At 35.5% G+C, this 22,018-nt stretch overlaps 1 protein-coding gene and 1 long non-coding RNA gene across 2 annotated transcripts in view; one reads left to right on the forward strand and one right to left on the reverse strand.

The window, feature by feature from the left end:
- Window positions 1-3,457: 3,457 nt before the first annotated feature.
- On the forward strand, window positions 3,458-6,622 carry LOC131062001 (ubiquitin C-terminal hydrolase 22). The gene is made up of 3 exons (XM_057995844.2): window positions 3,458-4,379; window positions 4,461-4,598; window positions 5,523-6,622. Exons 1-3 carry the CDS (start codon window positions 3,553-3,555, stop codon window positions 6,307-6,309), a joined length of 1,752 nt encoding a protein of 583 aa, XP_057851827.1. The 5' UTR covers window positions 3,458-3,552; the 3' UTR covers window positions 6,310-6,622.
- Window positions 6,623-8,299: 1,677 nt separating this feature from the next.
- The window catches only part of LOC131062002 (uncharacterized), a 92,098-nt gene continuing 78,379 nt past the window's right edge, over window positions 8,300-22,018 (reverse strand). The window contains exon 2 of the long non-coding RNA XR_009110639.2: window positions 8,300-8,711. This is a non-coding gene — a long non-coding RNA (uncharacterized LOC131062002). The remainder of the gene's footprint in view (window positions 8,712-22,018) is intronic.

The raw sequence follows: 22,018 nt of genomic DNA on the forward strand, positions 1-22,018 counted from the left end.
TAACAACATGGTGCTTTAAAATGTCCATACATAAAATCTTTTTTTTTCTTAAAGATAAAGATAAGATTGAATATGTATGTATGTATGTATGTCAAAAGGATAAAGTTAAGAATGAAAATAAAACTAGCATACCTATATTATATATATATATATATAAAGTACATCAAAAGTTATCATTATGGAAGGAGGTGTTTTCCCCATTATTCTACTTTAAAATTATTATTTGTATGATTATATTAATATATTCTTATTGTTAAATTTTTATGTATTTATATTCCTATTAAATTCATCACAAAATTTAAAAAATTATTAAGACTAAGCTAAAGGGTACTCAATTTAATGACAAAGTTCATGTAGTAGACATCTAAATGGTGCTAAGTTTTTATTTTTAAAAATAATAATAAATTAGTTTTAATATTTTATTTTCTTTTGTAAAGAGTAATAAAATATAATAATATAATTAAAAATATTAAAGATTATTACATTGAGAGGTGTATTACACTCTCATAATGAATTGAAAAACCTTTGTAACCAAAACTTCATGCGATTTAAATTGACATTTGTCTACTTTTTATATAGAAATAATTTTAGTCATCTATTTATTATAAAAAAAATTATTTTTATTTTTATTATAAATATTTTATTAATATTTTAAAAACTATGTTATGTTAAAAAAATACAAGAATGATATGGATAAAAATATGCTTTCACAAAAATTCAATTTTATTTAAAATATTAAATAATAAATTATCAATAGATAACGATATCCTTCCTAAAAGTAATTAGAGTAAGTTTCTAAATTCATCATATTAATAAATTAAAAATTAAAAAAATTTCTCTAAAAAAAAAATTAAATTAATAATTTTTTAATAAATATTATAAAATGATAAATAATATTTTTTTGGTCAGAAATAATAATTTATTTTTGTATCAAAATTTACAAAATTTAAGTCCCATCAAATTGACTGGTTCGTAATCAAAAAACTAGTGCCCTCAACCATGAAACCCTACCCCTCATCTCAACATACAGGTATACACCTATCATCAATTACATACAAAAAAACCATACACATTACATACACCCTTCACCAATCAACTATTAGCCGTAGGCAAGAATGTTCTACAATGATATAAACATCGAGCAAATTTACAAAATTATCTCAAAACTTAAAATCCCTAAAGCCGAAATATTTAAACCCCATTGCTCCTCCTCAACATCCCCTCTCGACAAACCCACCGCCTACTTCCCTCACCTTTACCTAACCATCACCTTCACCTCATTCGCACAAAGAAACTATATTAGAAGTCTCCACCCCACTGTCGACTTTGCCTGCCTCAAAATTTTGTCTTTATCAATTTGTCTGATGAATGGCATCAACAACCGAATTACCTCGTCTTTGAGGTCAAAGCCAATACTTGGAACCGCCCTTGCAAGCATGGGTTGGAGACCATACAACCAATACCCCACACATGCCTTCATCACCCATCCTATCTCCTCTTTCCTCCCAATCTCCAGACCCTAATGCCGCCACCATGGACACAATGTCCGTCTTGGTGCAATATTGTGTTGTGTTTGCATGAACACCTTCCCCAGTTTAGTCACTATTACCTTCAAAAATTCTTGGTCCTCAAACTTGAAAATTGATTTGAGTCACTTTGCAAAAATCCTCCCCAAAAACGCTAGTTGCTCTATCAGCACATATAGCAAGAAGGTAGCTTGCATTCTTTCTCATAGTGCCAACCATCACCTTCAAGAATAATACATGCATACGACTCCATTTAACAGTTGGCCCCTATAAATCCAACTCCCACCAGCTTCCAACTTTTCTACGAATTTATTGCACCCCTATGCTAGCGATGTACAATTACTACCAAACATCGAGATCTCAAAAAAAAAATCTCACCACCCTCCACATTTAATGAGGTTGTCCATTGGGATAGGGCATTAACCACTTGAGTGATTTGAAAATCCGCAAAAGTGGATATTAATTGTTTGGCAATCACTACATATTTATTCAAATGCCAAGCATTAAATTATCCTTTTTTAATGGCATTAATAATGATTAATGAATCTCCTTTAAGATGTATTTTTGAAAAATCCATTCTTTTTCCCCATTTCAAGAGCTTTGATGGCAACTTGAGCTTCGACTTTATTATTTGTTCCATCGGTTAATTTGCTAGCTCCAAATGCTAAAATGTTTCCCCTCGAATTCCGCGGCTAGGGTTACCTTTCGATGCACCATCAAAATAAATTTTGACCATCCTTCTTGTGGTCTAGACCATTCGACTATCCTTTGTTTCTCTAATCCCGAATTAACTCAAACAAGTCGATTAACAGGCCTAAATTATAATATTATATTATTTAAGTGAAATATTGAAAAAAATGATTACATTGTATTATTATTATTCCTTTTTGAAACTTTATATATATATATATATACTTTAAAAGTTATAAATTATTATTATATAATTATATTAATATATTTTATTATATTCTTGTTATTAATTTTTATGTATTTATATTCCTATTAAATTTCATAATAAAAGTCAAAATATATATATATATTAAAACTATTTTAAAAGACACTCTATTTAATGACAAAGTTCAAGTAGTAGACATCTAAATGATGCTAAGTTTTTATTTTTAGTATAATAATAATTTAATCTTAATATTTTTTTGCTTTTGTAAAGTTTCTAATAAAAATATAATAATATAATTAAAAATATTAAAGATTATATTATCATTATTACATAATAATAATAATAATAATAATTCATTATTACTATATAATAATCATAATTCATTATTAATTATAATATAATACTTTTAACTGACCTCATTTCTTATAATGTTAGAATCTTGCACTCAATAAAACTTGATCTTTGAACATATTTTACATAATTTTTTTCAAATAGGGGAAAGAACCCGGTAGTTGAGCATGTACCAATTGTTGTGAAGCTTGTTGATACCTTTTGTTCCAAAAATTGAACAAATAAAACCTATTGTTTGAAACAAAAAATATCAATTTTTGTTAGGAAATGTACCAACAGTTGTTAGGAAATGTACCAATAGTTGTTAAGAAATGGACTAATATTGTAAAAAGTAACCAATCAAGTGATGCCACATCAGCTGCACAACTATTGGGATCTCCTTTGCACGTCTATTTGTCTCACTTTTTTTTGGGACTGTTTTGAACACCTTGACAAAAAGCATGCTGATGTGGCATCATATTTGATGATGTGGGTCATTTCCCCTAATTATACCTACACGATGTGATACATGATTACATGATTGACATCAACATTTTATCCAATTTACAAATCAAAATAAATTCAAATCACACCAAAAAGCCAACAGTTCCAAGGCATCTTTATTTACGGACGAGGTTTCATTTGTTTTATCCAAAAACAAAAGCAGAATAACAAAATTTAATATGATAAATTCTGCAGAGTACGGACGAGGTTTCATTTGTTTTATCCGATGATAAAAGAGGGAGAAATTTACATTTGTTATTCCATCGGTGTTCGAGGGGTCTGAGCGAGAAAATAAGGATGGGCAAGGAGGAGGTCGCGGTGGCGGAGGAGGAGGAGGTCGCGGTGGCGGAGGCGGAGGCGTACAGGGCATGTCCACATTTACAAGAGTACAGATCGACGCAAGGTCTCCGGGGTTTCAGAGTGGTGCAAAAATGTTTATGGCAGTCAGGCTGCTCTCCCGGCAGGTGGAGCGTTAAAGGAGAGCCCACGCATGCGCCCATCTGCGGTACCTGCGGGGAAGGAGGAATATTATACGCATGTCTTGTCTGTGCAAACATCAACTGCAACAATCATCTCCGTCTCCATTCCCAAAAGAGAGCGAGCCACACCATTGCAGTAGATTTAGACAGAGCGGAGCTTTACTGCAGCGTTTGCAATGATCAAGTCTATGATCCCGATTTTGATAGGCTGGTCTTGCTCTCTTCCCCCCACCATCATCATGATGATGGTGATGATAAGGGAAAACGTAATAGTGTCGTGACATGGGGACGCCAGAAGAGAAGGAAAATTGCTGAATACAAGGCTTGGGTGGCAGGCCCTAACGAAAAGACACTGATGAGACAAAGAGCCACTAGGCTGAATTGTGAAGGAGACGAAGAAGAAGAGAGATGGCCCTGGGGTTTGAGGGGACTGAATAATTTGGGCAATTCCTGCTTTATGAATTGTGTGCTGCAAACCCTTCTGCACACCCCTCCTCTCAGAAATTATTTCTTGAGCGATCGCCACAACCGTGCGTTTTGTCACAACAATAAAAATGGCTGCATTACTTGTGACATGGATGATATTTTTTCTGCTTCTTTCTCTGGAGATCGGACTCCCTATAGCCCCGCACGATTCCTTTACAGGTAAATTCAATTAGATTTCATTATGCCGAAAAGTATGTTGTTTACTATGCTTTATGTTAGTAATTGGATATTTCAATGCAGTTGGTGGCAGCATGCTGCAAATTTCGCAGGCTATGAGCAGCAGGATGCACATGATTTCTTTATTTCAACGGTTGATGGGATCCATGCTAACTATGCAATAAGCTCACCCAAAAGCAGACTATCGCAGAAGCAACAATGGTGAAGTTTTCCCTTTCTTAAAATACCCTAATTGTTTTGCAATGCTACCAAATTCCATTTGTTTTATTAAAAAAAAAGATATGCATTTTAGTTGCAATCCCGGTTTTCAGTTATTGGTGCAAGTGTTTTGTTACATTCCGATAGATATAAGTGGCGCCTGGACTGATTCCCTCGGGATATTTGTTTTCTGTCACTCTAACCGAAGGTCATTTAACAGCCCAACCAAAAGAGGATCAGGGAGAGAATAAGTAAGTTGCACCACAGTAATGCTCCGGGCTCACTCCATAGATTGAGAAACCCTAAGTCATCCAAGATTTACTCTTGGTAGTGCCCAGAAACCTTTGCAAAATACCAGGGATAATTGCAGGCAGTATAAAATAAACCTTCTGTACACAGTCATGAAATCAAACAATGGGTCATTTGTTGCTGTTGTTTTCCCAATGGATTTGCGCACTTGATATATATGAGTTCAGTACTGCGTGGCTTCTTTTGCTAATTGATCGTGGCCTTCCATGGTTCTGTTGCAAGTTTGTGAGATATATGCTAGGATTAGGCACCACAAACATACAATTTTCCTTAAAGCAGTGATCAAAGGACTCACTTTCATGTTCAAACATACTAAATTGATGACAATGTTACATGCACTTTATCTTATGCACTGTTTACCTTTTGTTTACCTGTAGATAGAAGCTACTTAAAATGTAACATGCACTTTACCTTATGCACTGCTTACCTTTTTGTTTACCTGTAGATATAAGCTGCTTAAACGTAGTTTTTATCCACAACGTAAGCATATTTCTTGGGGTTATTGTTGGCTGTGCATTTGATGATTTGAGAACAATTCTATCTTGTCATCAAGTATAAATTACTTAGAATAAAAATTTGCACAATGTAATTGACAAATCATAATGTCTCTAATTGCAGCAATGCAGGTGCTGTAGAGTGTCGATGCATTGTTCACAAAGTGTTCTCAGGTATTCTCAGATCAGATGTCATATGCACTGTATGCAACTCTACTTCGACAACTTATGACCCTTGCTTGGACATTTCCTTGGATTTAGAACCAAGCACCGCATCCTTGAGTAACCTGGCAGATTTGAGTGGCGGCAATTTGAGGGGTGATCTGTTCAAGAAAGGACATATAACTGGCACTTCCACCCTTCTTGGTTGTTTGGATAGATTCACGAGGCCTGAAAGACTTGGTTCAAATGAAAAATTCTACTGTAAGCATTGCCAGACACGCCAGGAATCCATAAAACAGATGTCTGTGAAGAAGTTGCCATTGGTATTGTGCTTTCATATCAAGAGATTTGAGCACTCAACAACCCAGCGCACCTCAAAAAAGGTTGACCGTTATATGCAATTTCCCTTCAGTTTGGATATGGCTCCTTACATGTCTTCTTCCATTGTCAGATTGAGATATGGCAACAGAATTTTGACTGTAGAGCCTAATGTTAAAATGCCTCCAGTGTCTGGAAAGACGCCATCTGTGTTTGATCTCTTTGCTGTGGTGACTCACTCAGGAAGAATGGATTCTGGCCACTATGTTGCTTTTTTGAGGAGGGGTGAAAATTGGTATAAATGTGATGATGCATGGGTAAATCAAGTCAGCCAGCAAGCGGTAAGGGCTTCTCAAGGCTACATGTTGTACTATGTTCAGAAAACTTTTCATTATGGAACAAGTGGTTCAGAGTTTGATCTGAAATTTTGATCAGGTATAAAGCTTTAATGTTTATGGCAATACTTGCAGTAACGAAAGTCAATCTTTCAAGCCATTTAATATACTTGGCTAGATCAATATTGGCACAACGTCAGCCCAGGCTATCAGACAAAGTCATTAGGCATCGTGTCATGCCCCATTGCAATATTAGCTTCCCAAAGAAGCTGAAATGAAAATCTTTGCATAGGCAAGCACTGATGCAACAAAAAATTTAATGAGTAATCAAACTCAATTATCATACACAATGATATTTCTTCTTTAGTGTCCTGTATAATATAAATTCTGTACAATGCTATTCGTTTCATGTTTGTCTTGTACCTCTACTTTTTTCATTTAAGCATAAAAAGTTAAAAACAGATTATTCAATTCTTGTATGGCATAGCCCACAGTCGTAGAGAAAAATATATTTTGACTTCATTCACAACATTACAGCTTCAGAAAGCTAAAAATTCTAATATGTGGCCAAGTAATTACATCGAGAGGCATAACACTACAGTGGCACCCATAAATTGAAGACAAATCTAAATTAAAAAGAAACTTTCTATCATTATTATTATTTATAATAATAACTAGACAGTGGATAATTTAAAAATAAGTTCAAAAGTAAAATCTAAATTAAAAAGCAACTTTCTATTGTTATTATTTATTAAATATAAAAAAAAATTAAATCTAGATTTAAAAGAAACAAATCTAAATTAAAAAGCAACTTATTATTATTTATTAAATGTAAAAAAAATTATATTTTTATATCTACATAAGAAGAATTCATATTACAAATTCAATTTTTTGTTGTTTCCACATAGAAGAAAAAAAAGCGAAAAATGCCTCAAACTTTGATGACCTTTTTCCTCCGGATATAATTAGAAAACACATCAAACAAATGTGGAAATTCAAGGAAATTCAAATAGTGCAAGATTTCGATGTCGATGCTTATGTAATGGAAAGTCTCAGGAAGAGAGGATGAAAAAATGAACAAACTCGCAGAACTTCGAAAAATAAAACAGGAAAGAAGACGACGAAAACAAGAAAGACAAAAGACGAAAGAGCAAAGATTGCAAAAATTAGAATTGGAGACTACTCCAGAAGAAGTGAAGAACCTGAAAAAGGGCGTTCAACCTAGAAGATGAGCATTAATGCTTAGAGAGAATGCAAGAACTAAAGAAAAGGTTCCAAGAGCACAAAAAAGCCATAAAAGCTAGATAGCTTGAAAGACAGGCTGCTCAACAAGCTGAAAAACGTAGACAAGAGAAAGAAAAACAAGAAAAAAAGGAACTCCGAAAAAAACTTCGTCAAGATTTTAAACTTGAAAAAGAAATAAATGAATTTCTAGTTCGAGACTTTAGAAATATTTATCATAAGGTGATAAGAAGGGATGGGATGAGTTGAAATTAAAATTGGATTCTGGATTTGATAATAAAAATAAAAAAGTAGGCATCACATCAAAAACCAAAAACAAACCTAAAGGAGCAAATAAACAAGAAATCAAAGATCCAAGGGGTCGAAAACGCTTTGAAAAGGAAGGGGGAAAAGAAGAAAACCCCCAAAGAGGAGTTAAACTACAGAAAAAAACGGATAAATTGCCATATCGAGAAATGGCAATGCCACTTGCTCCTTGGCTTTCCAAGGGCAGAAATGCGTCCTGTTTTCTAGATAAAAAGAAACTAGGTAATGAAGCCGCTGTAGCCCAACTAACTACGCCCTATATGGAAAACGGAGAGCTCGACTTGGATTTATTGGAAACTATTTTGTATAACAAGAGTTGCTTCCAGGATAACAAGAGTTGCTTTTTTGAGAATTTTTGCCAATGAAAGGTGAAGATCTATGCCACTTGTACCGGGGTACTTTAATGGCCGATTTTTGATATACAAAATCGCAACTCTTCTTAAAATATCTCAAAAAATGATTTGGATGATTTTATGTGAGCTGGGAATTTACTCTGGGTATCTCAAGAGTTGCTTCCAGGAGTTATGTGAGCAGGGAATTTATAAATGCAGTAAATTCAACTTCCAGCATCCAAATCAGTATTGTTAAAATATCTGCAAGTAAGAGGCTATGCCCCTATAGCTTTACACAACAATAGCCTAATTTATCCTTACTTCTGCGCCAAGCACAAGCAATCTACCCATTTACTCCTGCACCAATGATAAAGTTTGGAACATTGAAAGAAGCTCATAGGCAGGAGCCTCTGGAAGCACAAATGTTAATATAATAAGTTTTCTTAATCTCACTACATTTGTCAAAAGCGTGACATTTAGAATGCAAAGTGAAAAGACAATAGGTTTATCATTATCTGAACGTGCCAAAGCTTATTGTGTCAGAACAGTCTCTTGCCTTGACTTGCAAACCATATATTTGAATAGCATCAACAAAAGACGCTGGTCTTCCATATAGCTCTGCGGAAGGCTAAAAAATGAGTCAGATAAATAAAACAGCAAAGAGAGATTTTTAATTCATATTATAAACAATGACAGAAAATGCAAGTTTTTGTTACTGATCATATTACTCATATCCACAGCACCCATTCTAGAGAAGTTTTGTTTTCCAATTACATGTATAGAACACAAGAAAACAAGTTTAGTCCACAGAGCATAATTTTTAAAAGCAAGTTATTTATGACAATATGTATGGTCTATTAGTGGAGTACTATCACTGCAAATATTCCAGAAATTTTATGTGGCAAAGAATGTAATGGCTTTTATTACTGATCACATTACTCCTATCCACAGCATCGACTCTGGAGAGGTTTTGTTTTAGCATAAAACAGAAACAAACAGTACGTCTAGCCCACAAAGTATAATTATTTAAGTCAAGTTATGACAGAGAACATAATAGCTTTTGTTACTGTTCATATTACTCATATCCACGGTACCTAATCTGGAGAAGTGTTGTTTTTCAATTATTAGCCTAAAACACAAGTGCAGTTAGTCCAGCCCACAAAGAATAATTTTTTAAGGCAAGTAATTTATGACAGTAAGTATGGTCTATAAATGGAGCACTATCAATGCAAATATTTCAGGATATTTATACATTGTTAAAGATATTTGACATCCAACCAGCCCGAGGCAAGGAGATGAATGCCCCAAAGAATTTCTTCTATATTGTACATGTATAAATGGCGGCAAATATTTCAATTCTACATTTTCAAAGAAAAATAATTTTCTTCAGGATTGAGGCAAATTAATCTTACAATTTGGAAATGTAAGATTTATCCAAATGGTTATTATCCAAAAAAAAGGAACCTGCACATGTAAGGTTAATTTGATTAGAACAAAAACTACAAATCATAAACAGGTGTACCCAACAGCCATGGCCTATCCATTACAAGACACATCATCCAAGAAATGAATATACCAAAGTTTCCCCGAGTTTCCGGGACGGGGACGGTAGGGGACGACGGGACGCGTTTCCGGGACGGCAAATTTTTTTGCCAAATTTGGGGACGGCGGGGGACGACAAAGGGGACGGCTATATAAAATATAGGAAAAATTTAAAATATATAGGAAAATTTCAAAATTCTAAATGTTCATATGAAAACATGGATAAAGCATGCATACATACATTATATTCATATGAAAACAATAAAACATGGATATAGCATGTGTATGATACTATGAAAAGTTGAAAACATTTTAGAACGTAAATTCTGAACATACAACATTGTTAATATTCAATAGACAATTATGCATTCATAAATCAGAATTTCAATTCATTCACATTGTCAATATGCATATCAATAGACTCGGAGGTTAAATTTTCCCTACTTCTATCGACGCAGTTTCCCTCCATATTTTTCAACGGGGGTTTGGGGGCAGCGTCCCAAAGGTGGGGTCAAGGGGCATCGCCCCTTGCGCACTCCCTGTCGCGATGCGAGGCCAAAAAAACTTATTCTTTAATAAAGGCGTTGGGTGTTATTTTTCTATTGACTCGCCAAGTTTGGAGATTTTCTAATCTCTGTGTCAAAATGCCCAAAGGCTACACTGCTGCCATATAGTTTCATTGTCAAAATTATGAATTAATTAATAAATTTAAAATTTAATTAATGTTATCTTTTAATTTTTTTTATTTTTAATAACAATTTGAATTAATAAGGGGCCTCTATTAGAAAATTTAAATAAAAAATTAAAAATACAACTTTTTAAATTTTTTTAATATTTTTTAAGGGCCTTAGAATGGGGGATGTCTGGCCGTCCCCGGGACGGATTGGGGACGTCCCAGCCATCCCCGGGACGTACGGACGTCCCCTGGAGCTAGGGCAAGCGTCCCCCCCGTTTCGGGGACGTCCCCTCAAAAAAAGGGCAATTTGGGGACGGGGGGAAACATCCCCTGGCCGTCCCCAAGTCCCCGAAACGTCCCCGGGACGGGGATGGGGGTTTTCAGGTCGGGGACGCGTCCCCGGGTAACTCTGGAATATACAAATTTTCTATTTTCTAATACCTTCCATCATTACACAAACTCTTGATTTTTCCGCATTGCTATCTTTCAAGTTTGAAAGAAATGTTATTGATGAACTGAAAAAATCACAGGTAACAGCTAGTCATCTAGTCATCCCCAAGATGGCCATGCGCACCTAGACATCACCCAAGGGCAACTCAATCTACAAATTCAATTTTGAAGAAAACGGTCGAGTGTAGGGCAAGCACAAGGACCTCTAGAACCCTTTACAACAGCCCTAAAACAAAGACAATATCACCTCGAAAAACAAATCTCTCATTTGCCGTTTTGCATCATGAGGAGAAGACAAAAAGATATGTGAGAGAAGAAAACAAGAGAAGATCAAAACCACATCATTCAAGGTAAGCTTAATATAAGTTGTTCATTTGCACAAATCCTTTTGAATTTTTTTTATTCTTTCAAACACTCGATGTAATAACCCTTTCCGGTTTTGAGCAAAATTTCAAACTTTTCACTCTCAAAATTTCGTCATACAGTTTGCTTGCATACTTGAATGTAGAGTTTTAGAGTTGCAGAAATATTGTTGTTTCTTTGGAATGCTTGAACTTTGAACATAATGAGCTGGAAAGAGTCTGCATAAAATTCAAGAAATACAAGCTGTATGTAAAGCATGAATACAATGAAACTTTCTTGCGGCAGAATTTAAGACTTATAATGGGCAAAGCGTGGTAGACTATGTAATATGCTCTCAAATCTCTTTATCCAAGTTATGGAGCTTCAATATTAAGAGCTGTCCCATGGAGTTGAATTCTAATCATATGCCTCTTTTTATTAAGCTTCGCATAAATACTAAAGGCCTTCAGGAAGGGCAGAATCAACACTCTCATAAGAAGGTCAATACACAAGGTAAAATCCTTATAAATAAGGAAAAGCATGAACTCTTCAAGGCAGCTCTAGAAAAGCACCTTCAGTTGGCTAAAACCAGCATAGAGGGTAAGGAAAACGAGGAAAAAGAGTATATTTGCAGTAGTATGCTGGTCCCTTTAATACACAAGGCTTTGAATGCGTGTAAATGCTCAAAACTTTCGAAAAAAGTTTCAAATACCTTTCCGACTAATTCTAGGTTTGACGAAGAGTGCAAGGTTGCTAAAAAAATCTCTCAAAGAAAAGGATTCAAACAAAGAAAACAAGATGATATATAAGCAATTGATAAAATAAAAAAAAGAAAGTTATGTAATCTCAAGAAGGAAGGAACTAATTGCTTTGGGGAAACACAATCCCAAAGGATTTTGGAGGGAGCTACAACAAGAGAGAAGACAAATAGAAAATAATATCACAAATGCTCGATGGTTAGAATATGTGAAGCTCCTATATGAACGAACAAATGAAAAAAGTGATCCACCCATGATTGACACTTAAGCTGAGTTTTTTTCAGTTATAGACATCAAACAAGGTATAAAGAATTTGGCAAGTGGTAAAACACAGGATATCAATGGTCTACAGGCAGAATTTTTAAAGTGGGGAGTTGATCTCCTCGCTCCACATATCAAGAAGATCTTTAATGGGATCAACCAAAACATCTTTTCGACTGAGTGGACAACTAGTGTTGTTATAGCTCTTCACAAAAGTGGAGACATCAATAACCCCTCTAATTACTGTACTATTATGGTCAACCCCCTCTTTGGAAAACTTTTTGGGAGCATGCTGGAACGCAGAATTAGTAGATGGACAGAAAAAAGAGGGAAAAAGGGCAAGAGGGCAGACTGGTTTCCGGCCTAGACACTCCACCATTGACCATTGCATCACGCAAAGGCATTTCATTGAAAAAGTTTGGGACAGCTAGGGTGGAGAAGCTTTTTGTTGCTTTATGGATTTCAAAAAAGATTTTGACACCATCCCTAGAGATAAGTTATGGCACAGAATGGAAGAATTGGGGGTCCCAAAGGAATTTAGAGCTACTGTCCATAAACTCTATGAGAAAGTTAGAGCTAAAATCAGAACTAAAGAGGGTATGTCCGAATGCTTCAGTAGCGACATCGGGGTCAAAGGGTGTCCTTTATCCCCCACATTGTTCGGTCTATATATCGATAAACTTGAAGAGTGGTTAAACAAAAATAATGAGGATGGTATCCAATTGGCTGGGTACGTTGTAAAGTTGTTGTTATATGCAGATGACCTTATTCTTATTGCTAAATCTGCACACAGTTTGAGAGAACATTTGAAGGCTCTTGAACTCTTTTGTCAAGAAGTTGGAATGCAAGTGAATACCAGCAAAACCAAAATCATGATTTTTTCCTTGAAATTGAAGAAGCAGCAAGTAAACTTTATCTTTGAGGGCAGCCCCTTGGAGATAGTGGTGGAATACAAATACCTAGGAATTGATTTTCATAATAGACTCAGTTGGGAGACCTGTAGATCAAAGAGGATCCAAGGAGGATGGAAAGCATTATACCTTCTTTAGAACAGATGTAGGAAAGCAAAGTTGTGGGACTGGAAGACTAAGAAACCCTTTTCGACTTGTTAGTGGTACCAATTATCCTTTATGGGTGTGAAGTATGGGGGAATAGCATGTCAAATAACAAATGGCAGCAGATTGAAGGAATTCAAAAACATCTAATCACTAGCAACCTCAAAGTCAAATCAACGGTACCTTATGAGATCCTTCTTGCGGAGGCTGGTATGTTTCCAATTGAAGCTTTAGCGGTCATTCGGTTGTTATGTTACTTAAAAAAGGTCGAAAATATGGATAAGCAGCACTGGCCCAAAATGAGTGTTGGAGAGGAGCTAAGTTGTAGTTAAAAGATTTGGAAGAAACAAAATGGCAAATGGATGAACAAGTGGGGCATAAACCAACAAGAATCCCCTAGCACTAAAGAGGAGATAAAAAGGTGGGTGCTAGAAAAATTCAAGAATGCCATGTGGACAAAACAACTAGAAAGAAAAAAGCACACTATATTAAAGAATTTAACCCTACTTGGGAGCATGATGAAAAGGTTTTTTGGGATCTACAATTAAAGGAAAGGCCAAAATTTTAATCGCACAATTAAGGACTAGATCTCATCATTTGTGATGTGAAATTGGTAGATGGAAGGTGCCCAAAGAAGACTGGGAAGAGAGGATGTGCATTTTTTGCAATAAGAAGGCAGTAGAATCAGAATGACATTTCATCAAGGAGTACGCAGCATATGAAGATATTCGTAATCAGTTTGATAATTAACTAAAGGTGGACAATTTAAATGAACTTTTTGAAGAGACAAAGATTCACAAAACAACGAGTTTCTTACAAAAAATTCATAACAGAAGAATTGACATGGAAAGGAACTTGAAAATGGATTAATTTGCATCTTGATCCCTTAGACCGTGGATAGACATCATTAAAATTCCTTCATTCGTTCATTTGGAAATGAATAGAAAGATTTGCCGTCTAAATCACGAGTCAAACAGAAAGTCCGACCAATAATTCCACACTGAGGACTGTAAAAAATATGAATATTTTCCCGTTGCCAATCTTCGCTTCACGCTACCGCAAATAAAGATTGCTTGTCCCGAATAACATGTGAAGAACAACCTAATACATGGATAATGATATTGCTCACACACAACAATTATAATAATATCGATTACCAATTGATGCCAGAATGCCCATGTCAGAGCTGATTCAAGTAGAACACCAATCGTATAAGTCTCGCGCCTCAATAGCTTGAACAAAACTTCTCGAGCTTATTCAGTATTCACATCCAATACTAATGATTTCCAATTCATAAGGCACATCCCGACATGGAGTTAGATACTCGAGCATAGAATTGATAATAACATCTGTCGAGAGAGTATAGGTTGATCCAAAATTCATCAGAGATTATTATAGCCGACATAGGCTTCGGCCAATAAGAAAAAAGGACGCGTCCATTACAATCAACGGCTCCCATGAATGCAATACCATGCATCACTTTACCAATTGATGCCAGAATGCCCATGTCAGAGCTGATTCAAGTAGAACACCAATCATATAAGTCTCGCGCCTCAATAGCTTGAACAAAACTTCTCGAGCTTATTCAGTATTCACATCCAATACTAATGATTTCCAATTTGTAAGGCACATCTCGACATGGAGTTAGATACTCGAGCGTAGAATTGATAATAACATCTGTCGAGAGAGTATAGGTTGATCCGAAATTCATCAGAGATTATTATAGCCGACATAGGCTTCGGCCAATAAGAAAAAAGGACGCGTCCATTACAATCAACGGCTCCCATGAATGCAATACCATGCATCACTTTACCAATTGATGCCAGAATGCCCATGTCAGAGCTGATTCAAGTAGAACACCAATCATATAAGTCTCGCGCCTCAATAGCTTGAACAAAACTTCTCGAGCTTATTCAGTATTCACATCCAATACTAATGATTTCCAATTTGTAAGGCACATCCCGACATGGAGTTAGATACTCGAGCGTAGAATTGATAATAACATCTGTCGAGAGAGTATAGGTTGATCCGAAATTCATCAGAGATTATTATAGCCGACATAGGCTTCGGCCAATAAGAAAAAAGGACGCGTCCATTACAATCAACGGCTCCCATGAATGCAATACCATGCATCACAAGGAATGAACTCACAACTTGGTTAAGTCCTAAACAAATTAATATAACTCACGCGTCCAGGAAAGACATGCATATAAATCTCATGCACAGCAACCCATTCTTCATTTCCTCAATAATATAAAGTCTCAATGGCATAATATTTGGCATATACGAATATTGATTTACAATACGGTAGACCACAAAGTTTAATTTTTAGAATGTCAACCAATAAATATTTCCCCAGAGCATTAACTTTATATTTCCTTCATTTTTATTCCAAAATAAGAGGCATTCTCATTAAATATTATTGCCCGACTATGGTATGGTATTTAAATATTACAAAATGTAACTTTGGACTTTATAATATAAACGTTTGCAGCGTTCCAGTAGACCAAATTATGGCCTGACAATTTCAGTGCTCATACCTCATTGATAAGCTTCTGCAATATAATATTTGTTTCCACTGCAACACTCCGTCCACCATATTTCCAGATTCCCAAGATCTCCATACTCCCATGTTCAGCACAATTGAATAATCTGTGTGATTCTTCCAAAACCAATTAAGGTAGATCTCTCACTGCTAGGTTGCCTCAGGTTTCCATCCCGAGAACAAAGAATATGAGAAAACTCTCAAATCTTCATCAAGAAATAAATTAACCAATTCATATGCTCCTCGATATCGAAGCCTCTTTAATAGTATCAAATTCAGTTCTTGATGGTAGCTGATTAGTGACTAATTAATTCCTTAGTCACTTTAAAAATTATTTAATATTTTAATAATATATAGTGATTAAATTTAATTCATATTTCCACTTTAAGAAATTAAATAATATTTTATTTCCATCCTTTCAAAAATGGGACATTGAATTTTTATTTTTTTTTATTTTACATTTTCAGTTCAACAATGTTTTCAAAATGAGTAGCAGAAAGGATAACTAAGGTTGAGGTCCAAATTCAAAAAAGAGGTGATAGTGGTACAATGGATTCAAAGAGCTCATCCGAATGTCCTTCCACTCTTATAAAATGCAAAGGGCACATTCAACCCTTAAAAAACCCTTTTTTTTCCAATTTGCAATAGCCATAGACAAAGGCAACAAAAAAATTTAAGGGGAGTAAAGATGGTTTGTCATTTGTGCAGCAAAGATTATCGGGACAGCACTATCATGTCCCCTTTTTCAAATAAAGATAATTAATAATATTATTTAAGCTGGGCCAATATTTTTTAATTTTAAGAGTAACATAATAATATTATTATAATTAATATAAAAGATGTTTTTAATACTAGTTTTTAAATAAAAAAATATTTTTAAATATTTAAGTAAGAAATAAAAATGAATAATTAAAGTATTTTTAAATATATGGAGGGAAATATAAGACCCAAGGGCTCAATTTGAAAAGGTATATTAAGAAAGTGCCTATCTTAATTTGGGTCCTGGGATCATCATCCGAGATATTCTTTGCATCCAATTTTCAGATTTGGACAGTTTGTTCAATCTGGGGCATTCAAGGACAAATACCCTTGGTTTGTTTGGGGTTTGAAAGGACAAAAACCCTCTTGGATTCCACATTTGGGATGAAGGACAAAAACCCTTGTTTCCCATGTTGGGTGATTCCATCTAGGGATCACAAATGTGCTGATTCGTTGTGGATTTGAAGACATTTTTCAAGTTTGCATGTTGCTGCTACAATGTCACTACAATGATTTGTGAAATTAGCAAATCTTGCACAACATCCGTCCCTGTTCACTTGTGAGTGGATTTGGGAAAGTGGAAATTATAAAAATTCATTTTCTAGCTTGCATATTATAGCATTGTCATTCATTTTTCCCATCTTGAAATTAAATAAAATAAATATTGTTGTTGCTGTCATATTGATTTCTAATCAGATATGAGTGTGATTTGAAGCTATTTAAGGTTTTTTTTGTGAAGTTTCCAACTTGATAATTGCAATCAACACTTGTATTACAAATTTTCGCCATTGTTCCAGTGGTGTGTTTTAGAAAGAACAGAAAAATACAAATAAAGAAATAACAAAAATTATTAAAAAGGACATTACAGCTACACTCTGTGCATAAGTGGGGAGTGGGTAAAAGGATGGGAAAAAATAACCATAAGAAGAGCAAGATGTATAAATTATTCATGGAGGGTGAGGCAACTACACAATCTAGTAGAAACTACACGGTCTGGTATACGATTGCCTACCCAAATTGTGAATGTTGACACTCAAAGGGAAAGGGTTTTAGCAAGGTAAGGGAAGGGATACTAATGTTGCAGATGTGTTCAATATGCAATCACAGGAAACAGCAGATTTTTCAGTTGCCAAATTTCTTTTGTCTATGCCATCTCATTTCATATGGTATGTTCTCCCTACTTAAACAAATTTTGAAAGATAACAATATTGCTGGTCTCTTATATACCCCTTGGAGAACATAAATATGCACTAGCCTATTTGATACAAAGAACTCTAAGGATTTCTCAAACCCCTGGAAACTAGATATGCCAACTACTTTCTTTTGTTAAAGAGCATCTTTAAGTGCAAAAACCTCTATAATTAATGATGATAAATACAAAGTGGGTAGATGGCCAAAGGCAAACATTGCAAAAAAAAAAATTGTGGAGCAATAGATCCTTGATGATAATTGGTGAATTACGATGAGATAAGAAATTCCTTATTTTACTGTTAAATTATCAATTTATTAATGTTTGTAGTTTGTAATTTAAATTATTTTTATTTATTGGCATTCACTTGCTATGTAGCAACTCAAAATTGTTGCACAACAATTGAAGATTTTGGGCATTATACTTATCATCTATCCTATTCTTTTTCAAAAAAATTGTTTGCAAATGCATTCACTCCATCTCACATTTTGTGTGTCATTAGATATGCTAATACAAGGTTTCCTAGTCTTAGAAAACTTCGCAAGAAATTTGACATGCTTGGGCGAACGAAGCAAGCAATTCATGGTAGGCAATTTGATTTGAGATTATATGAGAAGCATACTCGGCCCATCATGAAAAGACATTGGAACACTATGAATAACTCCCTTCATACGGCAGCCCATGCTCTAAACCCCAAATGGAATGCACTAAGGCCTCAAAGAGTGCCTCTTGATAATGAAGAGGTTAAAGATAGGCTTATAAAGGTTTTCTAAAAGATATATAGTGATGAAGAGGCGACATCAAACACAATGGCTTGCCCTTGTCAATCTTTCGGTCCAACATTTAGTAAACCATATGCAAGGACAGATGAGTCTATACACTCAATCTAACCTTATTGGATAGTGGACGTGGCACGGTAAGGATGCACTAGAGTTGAGGAAGCTTGCCACTTGCCTCTTTTCACAAGTTGTTAATTCCTCAATTGCAAGAGTAATTGGCCCATACACAGTTTCATTCAATCAATCATGAGAAATAGGCTTGCCTCTCAACAAGTTCCAAAGTTGGTGGTTGTGCATATTGCCTTGTAACTTTTTGATTGATACACTCCTAAATATCAACTAACTCTAACTACATGATAGGATGTTGATCCCAAAGAATGCCACACAAATTGATGAAGCAGCATAGGAGAGATGGATTGGAGTTCCATTGGATGATAGAGTCTTTCATATTAGCATGACTTACATTCAAACTTTCAATTTTTATTTAGGCAAAGGGGGGCAAAGGCATAGCAGCAACAACTCTAGTTGTCTACATTTATCATCTTGTAGTTATACTTATAACATTTCAGCCCTTCCATTTTGTCGTATGTGCATATTGATGATGAAAACTCAGAGGATTAGACTTAGGAATGTTGTTAATTTGTCAAAGGACCCTTGGTTTGCTAGTGAAGTTGAATGTAATGTCCCATTCTGATATTTCCTTATTTTACTTTGGAATGTAATTTACTTATTGTAATTAGCCCACCCCTATTTTATTTTTTAATTTTTTGTCAATAAAATCAACATTAACCACCAAGATTGATAACTAACCGTCATCAAGAGCTGAAACAATTTTAACAGTGCTGGTTTACATAAACAAACAATAGCATTGGCATATGCAACTCCAGAATCACATCAACCCTGTTACAGAAAATTCGCTTTTGCAATTTGGCTGCTAGATGTTGCAGGTCCAGGGCAGAAGTATATCTCCTCAAGACTCCAACCCTACATACAATGCTCATACCAAACACTAAACCACTTCACACATGCTCAGCCCCTCTCAATGAGCCACCAATCAACAGTAAATACCGACCCAGAAATCTGAAAAGTGTATTTCAGTTATGAACTATTGACAAAGGGCACTGGAAAACGGCGGTGGCTAGCCCCAAAATTCCATAACTTTCATATTTATCATTTGTTCATCATGAGAAAAACTTGCAAGTGTCAACAAAGACTAGGCACAACCACTTAAGCAGGAAAGAACCCTAAAAACTCAATGCTTCATCTTGTATTCCTCACACCATGCTCACCAAATACCTCGTATGGCCTTGTACAACTGTATGGCTCCTCTAGAAAAATTGTGCCAGCTGATAAACACTTGGAAAATGTCACAAAGGGTTCACGCAACTAGTAGGAAGCAATATACGCAATCTCCAATGAATCCAAATCCTATCTCAACGTTTCCAACACCAAATGTGTGGTACGGCCTTGTTGTGACCTTTTCACACATCGCCCCATTGCAAATGAGGACCCCCTCTTTCTTGCTTTCTGCGTTTTATTAGTTTAAGGTTTTTTGGTAGTTAGATGGCAATTTTGAGCTTTCATGCCCGAGTCTCATTTTTTATATGGTCATGCCCGGGTCTTCAATGTGCATGCAATGTTATATTTTGAGTTTTGAAGTCAATAGGATCAAGTGTTTGAAAATGTTAAAATGTCAAGGTGATCCTAAATTTTTTTTTAAGTGTTGAGGTTACAACTTGCTTTAAAATGTGAGCGTAAAATGTGCTTTAAATGTTCCAAATTGGTGAGAATTTTGTGTTAGAGCGTCAGAAGTCCCTATAGGAGTCGTTTTTTGCACTCTTAGGAGGTAATTAAAGTCATAAAAGCACAAAATCCCAATGGACCCCTATTTTCCACCCCTCAAATACAGTTAAAATGTTAAAAATCCCGATGGAAATAGAATTTCCACTAAGCAAAATGACAAAATTGGATAAGTTTGGGCTTTTTCAGTGTGAAAATCACCATAGTCCCAATGGAAGACGTTATTCCCCCATAAAATTAAGGCATAAAGTAAGCTATCCCGATGGGAGACGTTTTTCCACTGAGCAATAAATGTGAAAATGGACTTTGTCCCGATGGAGCATGATTTTCCAATCCATTTTTAAGCGAAAAGAATTATTTTAATGATGAAAATGGTCTCAGTCCCGATGAGGTGCATTTTTCCCCTCATGGAGGGAATTTGCAAGTATTTTGGGGGAAAATCCTGATGCATCAGGAATCTCCATTGAGGTTGTCCCGATGGAGGTCATTTTTCCACCATGCTTGTGAGAGAAAAATGCATAAGTATGTGTGCCCTGACGACCCATGTTTTTCCACCAGGAGGTAAAATGACTAAGTTTGAGTAAATTTGAGTGTCTTGATGAGGTTCGATTTTCCACCAGAGGGAAAATGAGTGAAGTAAAGTGAAATGTGGACAAATTTGTGTGTCCCGATGGAGGTCGATTCTCCACTGGGGACAAAATGATTGAAAATGACTAAGTTTACATGTCTAGATGGGGTTTGAATTTTCCCCTAGAGAGTGTTATGAACGATTTTGATGGGAATTTGAGTCCCGATGAAGTGCAAATTTCCACCAAGGGATATTTTTCCATGAAATGATCAAATTTATTTGTCCAGATGGCCATTGATTTTCCCTTGGAGCGGATTTGTGAATGAAAATGAGTTAAGTGATGAGATTTATGTGTCCAGATGAGGGTCGATTTTCCCCTCAAGGTTATAATTTGCAAATTGGGGTAAGATCAAGTGAAAATTATGTGTCCCAATGGGGTTCGAATTTCCCCAAGTGGTTGGAGATTAAATTCAAGTGAAATTTCAAAGATAAATATGTCCCAATGGGCATAGATTTTTCCTTACCACACACATTTAATGATCAAACAAGGTAAAATTATGCCAAGTGTTGAAATCCCAATGCATATCAATTTTCCATTTGGCTGGTAAAAGCAGATTTTTGTCCCACATTGGCTGTGTGGTGACTTGACAAGGTGAAAACATGAATAAAACACACAGTCCAGCACCTTATATTATATCATATTGTGACTGATTTGACAGTTAGGGAGCTGGAAGGGCTGATTTAGGTGTGGCGCCATCGTTGTAGGTGTGATTTTGTTTGGAGCATCCATTGCCTCTACATTGGAGTCGCTAGAGCTGAGAGGAAAGGCGCCATGGCTGATTGAAGTCTGAAGCACTTCATTTCCAGCCAGCATCAATTTGCAAAGTATTGTTACCAGCCCTCATTCAGTGATCCAAATCATTGTTTCCAGCCATTGTTTGTGCCCAGGCGTATTTATTTCCAGCTGATTGGGGCAAAATCACACCAAGTATGTGTTGCGCCATGATTATTGAGTGATCCCAGCCATTAAAGTTGCAGTTGCAGAGGTGTTTCAGACCTTCAGACTCAGAAAATCAGACCTGAAATACATTTTTGACATCAAAATTCTCCATTTTCTGAGTTTGCAAGGGTGTCCTCAGACTTATTTATTGCAATCAGACTTAAGTTAGAAAATCAGGTTTATAAAGAGGCGATATGATGG

The sequence above is a fragment of the Cryptomeria japonica genome, chromosome 2 (assembly GCF_030272615.1).
Source record: "Cryptomeria japonica chromosome 2, Sugi_1.0, whole genome shotgun sequence".
Lineage (NCBI taxonomy): Eukaryota > Viridiplantae > Streptophyta > Pinopsida > Cupressales > Cupressaceae > Cryptomeria > Cryptomeria japonica.

Coding starts and splice junctions, on each gene's coding strand:
- LOC131062001 (XM_057995844.2), top strand. CDS start 3,553: ATGGGCAAGGAGGAGGTCGCGGTGGCGGAGGAGGAGGAGGTCGCGGTG. Junction 4,380..4,460: donor CCCGCACGATTCCTTTACAG/GTAAATTCAATT, acceptor ATTTCAATGCAG/TTGGTGGCAGCATGCTGCAA. Junction 4,599..5,522: donor CTATCGCAGAAGCAACAATG/GTGAAGTTTTCC, acceptor CTCTAATTGCAG/CAATGCAGGTGCTGTAGAGT.